Source organism: Bos javanicus, chromosome 1 (genome assembly GCF_032452875.1).
Source record: "Bos javanicus breed banteng chromosome 1, ARS-OSU_banteng_1.0, whole genome shotgun sequence".
Classification (NCBI taxonomy): domain Eukaryota; kingdom Metazoa; phylum Chordata; class Mammalia; order Artiodactyla; family Bovidae; genus Bos; species Bos javanicus.
Window position 1 is genome coordinate 132,117,047 of NC_083868.1, and position 16,367 is coordinate 132,133,413.

At 37.1% G+C, this 16,367-nt stretch overlaps 1 protein-coding gene across 5 annotated transcripts in view; it reads right to left on the bottom strand.

The window, feature by feature from the left end:
* Window positions 1-16,367, bottom strand: part of NCK1 (NCK adaptor protein 1) — a 76,367-nt gene that overhangs the window by 13,066 nt on the left and 46,934 nt on the right. For 2 of the 5 annotated variants that reach the window (XM_061427775.1, XM_061427758.1), the window contains exon 2: window positions 6,536-6,779. In XM_061427775.1, coding sequence (XP_061283759.1) covers window positions 6,536-6,761 — 226 coding nt within the window. In that variant the 5' untranslated portion in view covers window positions 6,762-6,779. Of the gene's footprint in view, window positions 1-3,079; window positions 3,562-6,535; window positions 6,780-14,525; window positions 15,426-16,367 lie in introns of those variants that run through there. The other 3 variants (XM_061427784.1, XM_061427767.1, XM_061427791.1) reach the window with 3 other exon arrangements.

Below are 16,367 nucleotides of genomic sequence, written 5' to 3' on the forward strand. Positions count from 1 at the left end.
AAGCATTTTTTTTACTATACTTTTTTTTCCACTATTTTTATTATTTTATTTATTTTTCTTTACTATTTTTATTATTTTATTTTTTTACTATAGCATGAAATAGCTGGACGTGGCCAGGGTTGGGAGGGAAATACTCAGGTTCATGAACTCAGGATGTGCATAACTCTGAGGTAGTCATTTTTATCATTAGCTTTGTTTAAAAAAACCAAAAGCATTAGTATAGCTTTCAATCTTCCCCTCACTCACACTCTTCCCCTTCCACTCCAATCCACTAGTCTTCTTTCTTCCTATAGCACCATTTCTTGACCAAAACAATGTACTATTAACTCCTCAAAAGTTTTTAAGAATCTAGTGAAGCACTGTGAATATTCCGTCTTTATAAAATGGTTGTCCTCTCCTATAGAATAGTTAAGGCAAATCTTTGTACCGATTAATTATTCATTATGTAACCTGGTTTCCAAATCCTTTGATAAACCTTATGCCAGTATTTGGAAGCACCTGGGTTTCTCAAAACCCCTGTTAAAGTATAGCTCCCCAAAATGAATAGACTATGTCATGTTTTATTTGGCCAGCACACACTGCAGCCCTTCACCTGAGCACCTCATAAATTTGAATCAATACCATCATATAACATGTTGAGAGTTTTTTTTAGCACATACATTATCACAGCAGCTCCTGCTAAGTCTTTTACTCATGTAAACCACTGCCAGGACAGATTCTCAGCAATTTTTCAATCCCTTTTAAAAAGTTAATGTAGCCTTTTACATTAATGTCTGTCTCTATTAATCTATTTCTCAGTTTTTAGCTTTCAAATGTATTTCTGAACTCAATGTGCTAGTTATACTTTCATCATTAGGTCTTTACTTTAAGGATGTCATTTCCCCTCCATCTAAATCACACAGTAAATAAATGCTCGACAGAATGAGTCTGACGGGGGGCACTTCCGTGGTGGTCCAGTGGTTAAGAATCCCCCTTCTAATGCAGGAGAGGTGGGTCCAATCCCTGGTCAGTGAATGAAAATCCCATATGCTGTGTGCAGTTAAGCCCACATGCCTCAACTACTGAGCCCCACGTGCTCTGCAACAAGAGAAGCCTGTGTGCCACAATGAAGACCCGGCACAGCAAAAATAAAAGAATAATACTGATCCTTGCTAATTCTTTAGGGAACTATAATTCTGTTATGTTCCTATTTCTTAAAAACCAGCTTCTCCCTTATGGATTTCCCCCTGATTTCTATGATACACGTAAGGCTGATCAGCTGTGTACCAGGACTATAAGACTTTCAGAGTCAGTAGGGAATTTCCAAGATCATCTGGTCTTGCCCAACTCTCTCCTTTACAAATAAGAAACAGGAAATCAGGAAAGTTATACACCCTTGGCCACATGGCTAATAACTGATATATCTGGGAGGAGAATGAAGGAATTCTAAATATTATAAATGATGTTCTTTCCAACAGAGGTTTTTATTTAATATTTTTTTGTATTTTTATCAGTTTACCTGATTTATATGAAATAAGATAAATTACTGCTTTTTATTATTCTCTGCTTTATCTGAAACAATGCCCTTTCTGTTCTCAAGGGTTCTAAGTTGCCTACCACACAAGGAGCACAAATATTGTTTCCTCTATGTTTCAAGTTTGTTCAGGGAAAACAGTAGGTGAATAGCCTATTTCTATTCTAACAAGCTATAAAACTAAATTAGTAAAATTTCGGCTTACTGTAAGCAGTGAGGAACAAATACTTTGGCTATCAATCTCAAATCCTGACTCTAAGTCTACAAATGTATTTAAGAATAACTATCAACTTTCTAAGATTCAACAGAATGATAATTTTATATTATATTGATGGTATATATTAAATCACTGTATCAGTGATACAGTATATCCTTTTTACATCACTTCTAGTTGGTTTATGGTCAGTATCACTTAAAATCAAACTTAAGAAATATTAACAATAAATAACCGTCACCTACCTCCCCATCAGAATCTAAGTTCTGTGACAATTAGTTTTTATCTGGCCTACAGTAGGTAGGTTCTCAATAAAAATGTTGATAAATGAATGAATGAATAAACTCTTTAAAAGGAAAACTAACCCCCAAAAATGGATCTAAAATTTTAACAACTCCCCAAAAACTAACCAAGAGAGACATATTCCAGAAGGATTCATCTGGCCACCAAAGTTACCGAAAAAAAATGAATGAGTCTTAATATTATAATTATAGCTTTTTTGACAATGAAGTGCCTGATCCCTTTCCATTTTGCTCTTTGCCCCAAAATCTCCTGACAGGTTACTCTGTTTCCTTAGACTCCTTACACATAAGAGAGTTCTACAACAATTTCTCTGTTCATTTTTCTAGAACCACTGAGCAACTGTTCAAAGAGACCAAATCAAGTTCACTATCACAGGAATATACAAAGGCTATCAGCAGATCCACAATTTAGGTTCTTTGTTAGTATCAGAATCACTTTAAAACCTCGACTCAAAGCAATCCAAGTTCACTATTTTCTGTCAATGTTTTCAAATTCTTTGTATGCAGCTGCTCTCACAATTCATTTCAAACTATCAAATCTCACATTAACCAAAACAGCAATTTCTAGCAATCTGACACTGATTAAATTAAAATACCCTCTATACTGGCGCTTTCATTAAGCATTATCTTCTACATCAGTCCTCTCAAGTCTAAGTAAAAAGCAGTAACAGTATCATGTTACTTCAAATGCTGAGGATGAAGGAACTTGCTCACTTAAATCCTTTTTCTCCTCCTAAAATGTTTACAATTTATTTAGTTCATTTCAAATGTCTACGCTAAGTTCAGAGAACTACATCAAAGTCAAATCATTTATACTTTTTCTATTTGTTAAATACTGATATTAAAATTTTGAAATTATTTTACTTATCAAGTCAAAGCTATTAATATCTGATGTACTGCCAATCACTTAGCTTATGATTCACAAACATAAAGCACCAGCCTATATAAACCCACCATGTTCTCTCCTTACAGTTTTCCTTTAAATTCACAAACTGAAAATTCTAATTCAAAAACAAGAAAGCTATAGATATAATAAACAGATTCACTTACTGAAAAAATCTTTAAACACCTTTAGCCAATTCATCTTGAAAAAAAAAATCCCGTGTTCTCTTTCGTTAGTTTGTTAATACAGCAGGATAATTTTCAGTGAACTTCCTGGTTCTGCAACACTGAAACTCCCCACACCCCATCCATGTGACTTGGCCCACACCCAGGCAATAGAAAGTTTTCCTAAGGCTTTCCTCTTGCCAAAACATTCTTTCCCTGAATGCTAACAGAACTTATAAAACAAGGATATCATGATGGCCACAAATATGACCTTACTATTCAGATTTATTTTGGAAAAAGTTTTAAAGCACATATTTAAAGCATATTTTTTTCAGTAGTTGAAAATATATTCATGTATTCATTCTTTTTTAATTGGAGTAGAATTACTTTACAATGTTGCGTTAGTTTCTGTTGTACAACAAAGTGAATCAGCAATATGTATATCTATATCCCCTCCCTCTTGGAGCTCCCTTGATCCTACACCCCCAACCCACCCATTGAGGTCATCACAGAGCACCAAGTTGAGCTCCCTGTGCTGCTCTGCAGGTTCCCACTAGTTATCTGTTTCACACGTCTAAGTGTATTTCTGTCAAACCTAATCTCCCAGTTCATCCCACCCTCCCCTTTCCTAACCTCTTCTCCCAGAGTTCTTTATGTCTGAATCTCTATTCCCGCCCTGGAACTACATTCATCTGTACTATTTTTCTATTTCTCATCATGTATTCATTCTTTTCTTTGTTTTCTCCTTTTTTTTCTTAACCTTCGAACAATATCTCCATCAGCACAATCATTGTGAAACAAATCCATTAGTTATATGGAACATTTAAGTTACCAAAACAGGATTCAGAAACCTGGAGAAAGGGGAGAAGGCTGTCCACCCAAGGCAAAAACTGGATTTACATCATTATACAGGCTAACTGTAGGTCACTACCTTAAAACAGAATGTTTCCAAGTACTTTGGAATAGACAGCAATAACTGTAATATAATACAATGATATTAAGCCTAGAACTTAAATAGATAACAGTCTCAATAATACAGTCTCAAGACAGTTAAAAAGATACAGTCTTGAGACAGCAAAAACTGTCTCAATAATATCAGAAAATAGTATGGAAGGTTTCCCAGGAGTATTAATAACAAAAACTGTATCTACTAAAGCTTTTGCAATTTATATGAAGTTGTATCTAAAACTGGGATTTTCTCCTTGCTCTATATTAGTTTTTTCACTGTCTTTTGTTAATTACCGTCACCTCTGCTATAGTCTCAGGATACCACTATCCTTTTTTAAAGGACATGAAAGTTTATCTAGGTGTGTCCTTAGTCCTTTCTGTGCCTTCATCACTATAAAGCATATTTTGACAGAAGTAGCCTTAATTTTCTCAAACACCCTTAATCAATAGAATTTAAATAAATATCTAATTATTTACAAAATCATAAGTATTCCTGGTTCTAACTTTGATCTCTTCAACCATTCAAGGACAATCTCTTTCCAACTGTCTTCCATTTAAAAACTAATATTAAATAATTAACTAATAACAATGACCTCAAAAATCTAAAAAAAAAAAAAAAAAAAAAGGTAAGCCTAGTTAAAGCATTTAAATGTGTGGATAATAACTTCATTTATTAAATTACCTTTAGAACAGAATAACAATAATGCTGAGTAAGAAATAAAAATTAATATAAAGCAGTCAATAATACTCCATGTTCAATCATGTCACATTATTCTCCAAAGTCACATTATTGTCAAACTATCTTTTTCAAGGAGAAATTATACTTTTTCTTCTACATATACACCAAGAACTATTAAGTAACAGCATGCTTGCCTAAATACCTGAGGGAAATTATGTCCCTCCCAGTTCCTTCCTGTTAGCTAAGGAGAATTTTTTAAAAAGAGAGAGACAGACTGGTTCTCATCTGTGCATATTTCCTTCCTATCACAGCTTGGCCAAGCCCAACATGAAGTAGATTCCCCTATTTATGGCCCTAAGGGAAGGTCAGTAAAAACAAAATTTACAGTTACAGGAAGAAAGAAGAGAAACAAAATAAGAAAGATAAGCTTTGTAGATGCTAATATATGGCAATGATCCACAACTTAAAACTCTTTTATCAAACATAAGAACAAAATGAATTTGTTTTTAAAAGCAAATATCAAAATGTAAGCCATTATCAGCCTGCTTATTTAACTTATATGCAGAGTACATCATGAGAAACGCTGGGCTGGAAGATGCACAACCTGGAATCAAGATTGCCGGGAGAAATATCAATAACCTCAGATATGCAGATGACACCACCCTTATGGCAGAAAATGAAGAGGACTTCAAAAGCCTCTTGATGAAAGTGAAAGAGGAGAGTGAAAAAGTTGGCTTCAAGCTCAACATTCAGAAAACTAAGATCATGGCATCTGGTCCCATCACTTCATGGGAAATAGATGGGGAAACACTGGAAACAGTGTCAGACTTTATTTTTTTGGGCTCCAAAATCACTGCAGATGGTGACTGCAGCCATGAAATTAAAAGACGCTTACTCCTTGAAAGGAAAGTTATGATCAACCTAGAGAGCATATTCAAAAGCAGAGACATTACTTTGCCAACAAAGGTCCATCTAGTCAAGGCTATGGTTTTTCAAGTGGTCACGTACGGATGTGAGAGTTGGACTGTGAAGAAGGCTGAGCGCCAAAGAATTGATGCTTTTGAACTGTGGTGTTGGAGAAGACTCTCGAGAGTCCCTTGGACTGCAAGGAGATCCAATCAGTCCATTCTAAAGGAGATTGGTCCTGGGTGTTCTTTGGAAGGAATGATGCTAAAGCTGAAGCTCCAGTACTTTGGCCACCTCATGCGAAGAGTTGACTCATTGGAAAAGACTCTGATGCTGGGAGGGATTGGGGGCAGGAGGAGAAGGGGACGACAGAGGATGAGATAGCTGGATGGCATCACCGACTCGATGGACATGAGTTTGAGCAAACTCCGCGAGCTGGTGATGGACAGGGAGGCCTGGCATGCTGCAATTCATGGGGTCACAAAGAGTCAGACATGACTGAGCAACTGAACTGAACTGAACTAAAGCCATTAGATGTAAAATCCATCAATGTATCCTGTAAAATAAGTGACCTTAATGACAAGGAGGATATTCTACATCTCATTCATTTATCCCCATCTCAATTATATGGAGAATCTGTCTAAACTCCAATAGGTACCTACGGTTCAAGAAGCCCCTGACAGAAAATCAAGAGTGTGTTCTACTAGCTAGATTTACAGAAAATGACCTTCACTGGTCTTTTTGAACACACCTGACTTGAATACACTTGCTATGAGCCAAACTTATCTCGCCTAGCTGAAATCCCAGCTTGGGATGTTCTAGTCAGTTCTGCCCACTGATGCCAAAATTCTGTACAAAGAATGAATTTCTAGCATTAATTAGAAAGAAAGTATCGCTGTTCTTGTTTTAAAACAAAAATAACTTACCTAAGGTATCTTTTAGGTTTTTTACGATAGATGCTTTCCGAGCACTGTTTTTCCTTTCCACATAGTTAGAAGGCACAAAACCCGTTTTATTCATGGAATTTCGAACTCGCCACCAGGACTTTGAGTCATCCAGAAGCCACAGTCTCTCATTCTTCTTGATGTTCAGCTCTTGCTCTTGCTGGGCCACATAATCAAACTTGGCTACCACCACCACCTCTTCTGCCATTTTTCAGCACCTTCTGCGCTGCAACCACACAGAAAATATTTTATGTAAGGTTGAGAAGTTGTCCACATGCTTGTCAAGAGAAACACACCGAAGAACCTAAAGTAGTGAATGGTTAAAAAACAAAAATAGGGAAAAAAATTAAAATACCAGGTAAATACTAATCAATACAGAACTGGTATAGATATATTAATAACATACAAAAAGACTTTAAGGCAAAGCTATCACTAGTGATAAGGAAAGTCACTATATCCTGATAAAAGGTTTTATTCAATATACAAAACAGCTAAGCTTATGTGTACCTATTAATATGGGTTCAAAATAGATTGACAAAACAAGAAAAAACTGACAAATCCATTGTCGTAAAGGTTTAACTTTTAACATATTTATCTCAGTAGTAAATTAAGAAGACAAAAAATTAGAAAGGTTAAAGAAGAACTGACATCATAACTATTAAGTATGATGCAATAAACATACACAAATATAACTTCCAAACAGAAGAACACAAACAAGAGTATGTACAAAATCCAATCAAATGCCATAAAAATCTCTACACATTTTTTGTGTACTTGGTATCCTAAGTCATATTCTTTGACAATCCTAACAAAAAGATAGCTTTTAAAAAATCTTAAAGGTCTAGAAACTTCTAAAAACTGATGTGGAGAAGGAAATGGCAACCCACTACAGTATTCTTGCCTGGAGAATCCCACGGACAGAAGAACCTGGTGGGCTATAGTCCATGGGATCACCAAGTCAGACACGACTGAGCAAAACAATAACAACAAACACTGATGAGCCAGAGAAGAAATCTTAACAGAATTTTGAAAATACTTGTAAGTAAAATTAAAGACTATACGAATAACTTTGTGTGATGCAGCAAAGGAGAATATAAAAAAGAGATCTGTAGTTATACATAGTTACATCAGAAAAATAAGAAAAGTTAAAAATAAATTAATGAACGGATCATCTGTCTTCAGTTATAAAAGAACATAAAGAAAACCAGGTAAAAGGAAATAATAAAAATAAAAGCAGAATTTAATGAAACAGAAAGCAAAAAGACATAGAAGAAAGGCTCAAAACAAAGTTAGATGTCATGACTAAAAAATGGACATAGTTCTGACAAGACTAAAAAATGAAAAAAGGAATAGAGAGCCCAGAAATAAACCCACACATCTATGGTCAATTAATCTTCAACAAAGGAGGGAAGACTATGCAATGGAGAAAGACAGTCTCATCAGCAAGTGGTGTTGGGAAAGCTGGACAGCTACCTGTAAATCAATAAAGTTAGAACACACTCTCATAATGCCATACATAAAAATAAACTCAAATAGCTTAAAGACTTAAATATAAGATATGACACCATAAAACTCTTAGAATATAAGCAAGATATTCTGACATAGATCGTACCAATATTTTCTTAGGTCAGTCTCCCAAGGCAATGGAAATAAAAGCAAATAGGACCCAATCAAACTCACAGGCTTTTATACAGCAAAGGATACCACAAGCACAATGAAAAGATAACCTATGGACTGGCAGAAAACACCTGCGAGTGATGCGACTGGCAGGGGCTTAGTTTCCAAAATACACAAACAGCTCATACAACTCAGTAAAAAAAAAAAAAATCAAAAAATGGGCATTAGACCTACATGCATTTCTCCAAAGAAGACATACAGATGGCCAACATGCACATGAAAAGATGCTCAACACTGCTAAACATCACTAATTATTAGAAAATGCAAATCAAAACCGTAAGGAAGCACTATCTCACCTTGGTCAGAATGGCAATTATTGAAAGGTCTACAAATAACAAATGCCAGAGAAGGTGTGGAGAAAAATTCTATACTGTTGGTGGCAATGAAAATAGGTGCAGCCACCATGAAAAACAAGATAAGGTTTCCTCAAAAAAAAAAAAAAAACAGAAGAAACTAATAATAGAGCTGTTATATGAGGCTACAATCCCACTCCTAAGCATATATCCAGACAAAACTATAAATAAAAAAGATACACATACCTAATGTTCACTGCAGCATTACTTACAATAGCCAAGACATGGAAATAGCCTAAATGTCCATGGAAACAGGAATGGATAAAGAAGATGTGGTATATATACACAGTGGAATACTACTCAGCCATAAAAAGAGTGAAGTAATGTCATGTACAGCAACATGATTAGACCTATAGACTATTACACTAAGTGAAGTACATCAGAAAGAGAAAGACAAATACCATATGACATCACTTATTAAATATGACACACTGAGACTTCCCTGGTGATCCAGTGGTTGGGAGTCCACTTGCCAGCACAGGGAACAAGGGTTTGAACCCTGGACTGGGAAATAAGATCCAACAGGTTGCAGAGCAACTGAGCCCGTGTGCCCATGCCGCAACAAGAGAAACCACAGCATCGAGAAACCCGCACACCACTAGAGAATAGCCCCACCCACTGCAGCTAGAGAAAGCCCATGTGCTACAACAAAGAGCCTCATGCACTGCAATGAAGACCCATCACAGCCAAAATAAAATTACTTTAAAATGATATAAATGAAATTATCTATAAAATAGACTGACAGACCCAGAGGAAAAACTGTCGAGGCTGTCGAGGACAGGGCACATGCGTGAGGGAGCTTGGGATTAGCAAACTATTATGTATTGAATAGATAAACAAGGACCTACTGTATGACACAGGGATCTATATTCAATATCCTGTGATAAACCATAATGGAAAAGAATATGAAAAAGAACATATATAAAACTGAACCACTTGGCTGTACAGCAGAAACTAACACAACCTTGTAAATCAACTATACTTCAACAAATTTTTTTAAAAATGAAAAAAAGAAAAAAGTACACCCAAATATAAATAAAAAAGGAGTCATAATTATAGATGCTAGACATTCAGAAGCCACAGCAATATTAAAATCTTTCTCAATATATATGAGAAAAAAGTAAATGTACAAATTTATAGAAAAATTAAAGTAACAAAAGTAGTAAAACTGCATTAGTCATTAAGAAATCTTCCCATAAATGAAAACACCAGGGTCAGATAGTTTCACAGGCAAATTCTATTAAAATTCAAAGAACAACAACAAAAAAAGGAACAAATAATTCCAACTTACACAAACTCTTTTAGAATAAAGAGAGGAAATGTTGCAACTTAAGTCATAAGTCACTCCTGAACCTAGATTAGCTCTCTACTTTCTTCAGAGAGATTATTACACATAAATAGCTACCCCTGGTTTAGCAAGCAAATAAATTCTGCTTCTGCTTATTGAACAGCATTCTGTTTTTTCAACAAAGAAGTTAAGTTCTTCAGTATATTCAGAAAAATCCATTTTAATTTAGAATTCAACAACCCCTAGCATTCAACTGTATCTACAAGGAAGATACATTTGGGGGGTTATTGCAAAGGACTCAAAACCTACCAGTCTTCTAAAATAATGACTCAAGTACGGTCAGTTCAGTTCAGTTGCTCAGTCGTGTCCAATTCTTTGCGACCCCATGGACTGCAGCACGCCAGGCCTCCCTGTCCAATGCCAACTCCCGGAGTTTACTCAAACTCATGTCTATTGAGTTGGTGATGCCATTCAACCATCTCATCCTCTGTCGTCCTCTCTTTCTGCCTTCAATCTTTCCCAGCATTGGGGTCTTTTCAAATGAGTCAGTTCTTCTCTTCAGGTGGCCAAAGTATTGGAGTTTCAGCTTCGGCATCAGTCTTTCCAGTGAATATTCAGGACTGGTTTCCTTCAGGATGGATTGGTTGGATCTCTTTGCAGTCCAAGGGACTCTCAAGAGTCCTCTCCAACACTCTTCGGCGTTTGGCTTTCTTTATAGTCCAACTCTCACATCCATACATGTCTAGTGGAAAAACCATAGCTTTGACTAGATGAACCTTTGTTGACAAAGTAATGTCTGCTTTTTAATATGCTTTCTAGGTTGGTCATAGCTTTTCTTCCAAGGAGTAAGCATCTTTTAATTTCATGGCTACAGTCACGATCTACAGTGATTCTGGAGCCCCTCAAAATAAAGTTGCTTACTGTTTCCCCATCTATTTACCAGGAAGTGATGGGACCAGATGCCATGATCTTCGTTTTCTGAATGTTGAGATTTCAGCCAACTTTTCCACTCTCCTCCTTCACTTTCATCAAGAGGCTTTTTAGTTCCTCTTCTCTTTCTGCCATAAAGGTGGCGTCATCTTCATACCTGAGGTTACTGATTCTTCTCCCAGCAATCTTGATTCTAGCTTGTGCTTCATCCAGCCCAGCGTTTTTCATGATGTACTCTGCATATAAGTTAAATAAGCACAGTGACAATATATAGCCTTGATGTACTCCTTTCTCAATTTGGAACCATGTTTCATGTTGTTCCATGTCCAGTTCTAACTGTTGCTTCCTGACCTGCATACAGGTTTCTCAAGAGGCATGTCAGGTGGTCTGGTATTCCCATCTCTTTCAGAATTTCCCACAGTTTATTGTGATCCACACAGTCAAAGGCTTTGGCATAATCAATAAAGCAGAAATAGATGTTTTTCTGGAACTCTCTTGCTTTTTCCATGATCCAATGGATGTTGGCAATTTGATCTCTGGTTCCTCTGCCTTTTCTAAATCCAGCTTGAACACGTGGAAGTTCACAGTTCATGTACTGTTGAAGCCTGGCTGGGAGAATTTTGAGCATTATTTTGCTAGCATGTGAGATGAGTGCAACTGTGAGGCAGTTTGAACATTCTGGCATTGCCTTTCTTTGGGATTGGAATGAAAACTGACCTTTTCCAGTCTTGTGGCCACTGCTGAGTTTTCCAAATTTGCTGGCATACTGAGTGCAGCACTTTCACAGTATCATCTTTTAGAATTTAAAATAGTTCAACTGAATTCCATCACCTCCACTAGCTTTGTTTGTAGTGATGCTTCCTAGGGCCCACTTGACTTTGCATTCCAGGATGTCTGGCTCTAGGTAAGTGATCACACCATCAAATTCCAAAACAATATGACTATGATATTTTGAAAAAAATCCTACTACATTAAAAGTTCAAGGGGGATACACATCAAACTGTACAGTGGTAGCCTCTCTGAGTGGTTAAGACTTTCATTTCCCTCTCTACACTCCATATATGTGTGTGGTTTGAATATTTTTCATTCACATTACTTGATTTTTTAAATGTACTATAAAAATAGAGAAAATGAACTGAAAGCTTGCTAATCAGAACAGGCATCCAAAACACAAAATATGGACGAGGAACATGGGGCAAGTAACATAAAAAAATTTAAGAGCAGTTAGGTTGATATAAAATGCAATCTGCTTTCCAGCAGAATTATATTCAAAATTTAAACAATTACATTCTAAAACAAAAACAAAACCCACTATAATTTAGCTTTCCTCTGATGACCATCTCTCAGTTAAGGACCAGATAGAAGAGCTAACTTTAGAGTTCAGATAGTGGGGAAAACTCTGCATCTTTGAGAACAAGTCACAAAGTGAAATGACATGACACTATGAGAGGGACAGCAACTGAGGCAACCTGAGAAAAGAAAAGTAAATGTTTCCCATCTCACACTTGCCCTGGAACAGATACTAAGAGGAGAATTACAAGTAGTAACATTTGCACTATTTTAACAGCCATTTCTCTCTTGCTATCTTTTATCCAAGCTTAGTTTAAATGACCTAAATTTAAAATGTAGTGACTCCACTGCACTTTTTTTGATCCAACCCAGAGGGCTGGTTGTAAAGACTGTCAATTAATATCTCACAGTTTCCTACAAAAGCTTCAGCTCCATATTTCCAACCACACTAACAATATTTGCATTGGGATGTTCTCTGCCCGCATTCTTGCTTTCAGGAATGAGATTCCTATCCTTTTGTCTCTTCCTTGAGCCTAGCATCTAAACCGAAGAGCCTCACCAAACAGTGTCCAATTTCTCCCTGACACCGAGTGTTGGATTTCCATTATAAAGCTGTCCACTAATCCGCACTGACTGCCTGCCCTGCTCTCATCATATAAACATCATGGACCTCGCACTTGACATAATTCTCACCTTATAGTACCCACATCCTGTTTGTCTTTTTTTCCTGGGCTTATTTCCTCATCTTAGTTTGTTTTTCAAATTCACTTCCAATCTCATTCCCAAACTGGATCTTCACACTCACTAATCTGGTTACCACAAGGACAGAACCAAGTTGGAATTAAAGAACTCAATCATTTCAATATGTCACTAAAGACAATATGAAATTTACTGTTCTAGGAATCTTCATAAATTATACCCTTCATTCTGACTGGAAAGGGATCAACGAAATGAGTTAGAGAACACCTACTGGCTTAAAATGAAAGGTTTCTACACCCTCACAAAGGCTGAGAGTTGTTAAAAATATCTAACTCTATACACCAAGGAACATTTACTGAAGGTCTATAATTCAGGCATATCCTAGCATTTCCCTCACAACAATCATTCAAAGTATTATCCTCACTTTATAATACAGATATTAAGAAATTAAATGGCTTTTCAACCTGTGAAAATAAGCAGGGGAAACTGGGAGTCAACTGGGAGTCAAATACATGTTCTTTTCACTCCCCGCCCCAAGTTCATGTACTTTTGATTACTGCTGACTCTTAAGGAACAGAAGAGGAATACACAAGTTATAAATACATGGAAACCAATTACCTACTAAATCAACAATTCTCAAACTATTTGGTTTCAAAACCCTTTCACATACTTAAAATCTGAAGACTCAAAGAGCTTTTATCAATATTTACCATGAAAATTAAAGGTAAGAAATTGTTAGGGCATTTTAAATTCAATTAAATATAATCACATTTAAGTCAATATGTTTTAACATTTTAAATGAAAATTATATTTTCTAAAACAAAACATTAATGAAAAGAGTAGAATTATTTTACATTTTTTGCGTTTCTTTTAAAAATGTCTGACTATTTAATAGAAGGTGGATTCTCCTGTTTCTACATTTACTGTATTACAGTGTTGTTTTGGGCTTCCCTCATAGCTCAGTCAGTAAAGAATCTGCCTGCAATGTGGGAGACCTGGGTTCAATTCCTGGGTCCGGAGATCCCCTGAAGAAGGAAATGGCAATCCACTCCAGTATTCTTGCCTGGAAAATCCCATGGACAGAGGAGCCTGGTGGGCTACAGTCCATGAGGTTCCAAGAATCGGACATGACTTAGCAACTAAACCACCATCAATATTATTTTGGCTGAAAAGAAAACCTGGTTTCACATAAATGCATAGCTGGAAAAAGGGAAAGAGTATTTTAAAAGTGTTTTCAGATAACTGTGGATTCTTTTTTGGTACTATACCAAAACACAACAAGCAGTAGAGTTTCTTAAAGACTAGTTTCTAATGTGGAATTTAAAACTTTATCAGTGAACTTTTCCATACCGTTTTAAATATTAAAAATCATTGGCCCAAGTATTTTTAATTTCAGGAATGATGACTATAAATAAGCCTGCTGCAAACCCTCTCTCCAACTGATCACAACCAAAATCTCCATGAAAAAGATGCAAAGAATCAGCTAACTAAGGACTCTGGGAAGTATACAACAGGTAGCTTGAAGAGGAAAATCAACTTGAAAAAAAGATCAATACACAGATTTCTCTTTGAATATATAAATTTCCTTTGAAATTTGACTGAACAATAAATTTCTTTTTGGTCACCCCACCACACACACACACTTTATTTCTTAGCTTTGACCTAAAACTAAGTGGAACAGGAAACTGTGCAGCAGGTACAATAAGGAAAAACCTCATATGGAAGAGCAGCTCACCTGGCCAAAGCACTGGGGGGAAAGGCTCTGGAAAGCCAGAGTGGGTAAGTTCAGTCCCTGAGGTGGTTTTCTTCTTTCCCTCCTCTCCCAGCCGTGCCCCAAGGCCGCCAACGGTGCCTCTGCATTACTGCCACAATGGTGGAGAGAGCATATATATTATGACCGCGAGAGGGGACTTCCCTGGCAGCCCAGAGGTTAAGCCTCTGCGCTCCCAATGCAGAGAATGTGGGTTTGAGTCCTGGTCATGGAACTAGCTTCCCACATGCTGTGCGGCACAACCAAAAGAGAAATAATTTTTCTTAAAAAAGAATCCAAAGGGACACCTATGCTTTCTCTAACCACTTCACCCTGAAGGCAGGCATAGTTGTGCCCAAAACTGAGCAACAACATGGGAGACTGAAACTGTACGTGTTGTTGTTCAGTCACTAAGTCATGTCCAACTCTTTGAGACCCCATGGATTGCAGCACACGAGGCTTCCCTGTCCCCTTCTCTATCTCCCTGAGTTTGTTCAAACTCAGGTCCACTGAGTCGGTGATGCCAACCAACCATCTTATCCTCTGTCATTCCTGTCTCCTCTTGCCTTCAATCTTTCACAGCATCAGGGTGTTTTCCAATGAGTCAGCTCTTCACATCTGGTGGCCCAAGTATTAGAGCTTCAGCATCACTCCTTCCAATGAATATTCCGGGCTGATTTCCTTGAGGATTGAATGGTTTGATCTCCTTGCTGTCCAAAGGACTCTCAAGAGTCTTCTCCAGCATCACAATTCGAAAGCATCAATTCTTCAGTGCTCAGACGTCTAATAAGAGAACTCAACTTTTCTGGCTATAGGAACTGGAGGATATGGGGAAAACGCCCATGAAAGAAGAGTAGAAGAATGTAATCTATGACAAAGACTTCTTCTTGACCAAATTCTAGTCAGGCTCCTCTGAACCCTCTTCTTGACTAGGCCTCAAATTTGATCTATAAAAACTGCAGACTCTCAGCATAAATGCTTTGTCATAAATGACTTCTCACACTAACAGACTTGAACAAACACTAGCATAGTTTCCAACAACTTATGGTTCCATCCCTAAGATGACTCCTCCAGCCCCCTTAATTTCCTGCCTGAGAAAGTTCAATGTTGCCAGAAGAATTTACTGTTTGTTCCAGCTAAACCTTGATGACAGGCCCCTGAAATCCCTCTTAGAGCAGTTACTTTAGAAAGCTTGCAATTATAAATACTTCCTCTACCCCTCTGAGATAATAATTGTCTACCACCTAAAACTGCTTTTTCAAGAACCGTAGAGCAGTCTGTTTAAAATACAAACATTCAAGAAGATAATTCTCAATCTTGTTCCCAGACCCTGTAGGATAGGGACTGAACTTTGGTGGGTGCCTTGCTCTAACTTGGTGGCCCACTCCAGTATTCTGGCCTGGAGAATTCCATGGACAGAGGAGGCTGGTGGGCTACAGTCCAAAGGGTCGCGAGAGTCAAACACAACTGAAAGACTTTCACTTAGCTCTAAAACCTGCACCACTGCCTCTGTTATAAAGAGAAGTTTATTTCTCCTCTGGATAAGTAACAATTACAAACCCAGGTTCCCCTAGGCATATGGACCAACTCCACTTCAACACCACTGGATGCCTTTCCCTTAGCACACTCCAGTTTCTAAAGCCTCCTGCCTTTTGTTTTGACAAAGTTGAATTCTCTCTTCCCTATTGTAATATTTATTGAATAAAAATTATCCTTAACACTTCAACTAGTATTGAGCTTGTGAAATCTTTAGTATCTATAATTCTAATTATGAACCAACGTAAGTACTAAACCTCCACCAAGTTGGACATTCATGGAATTTCCAAA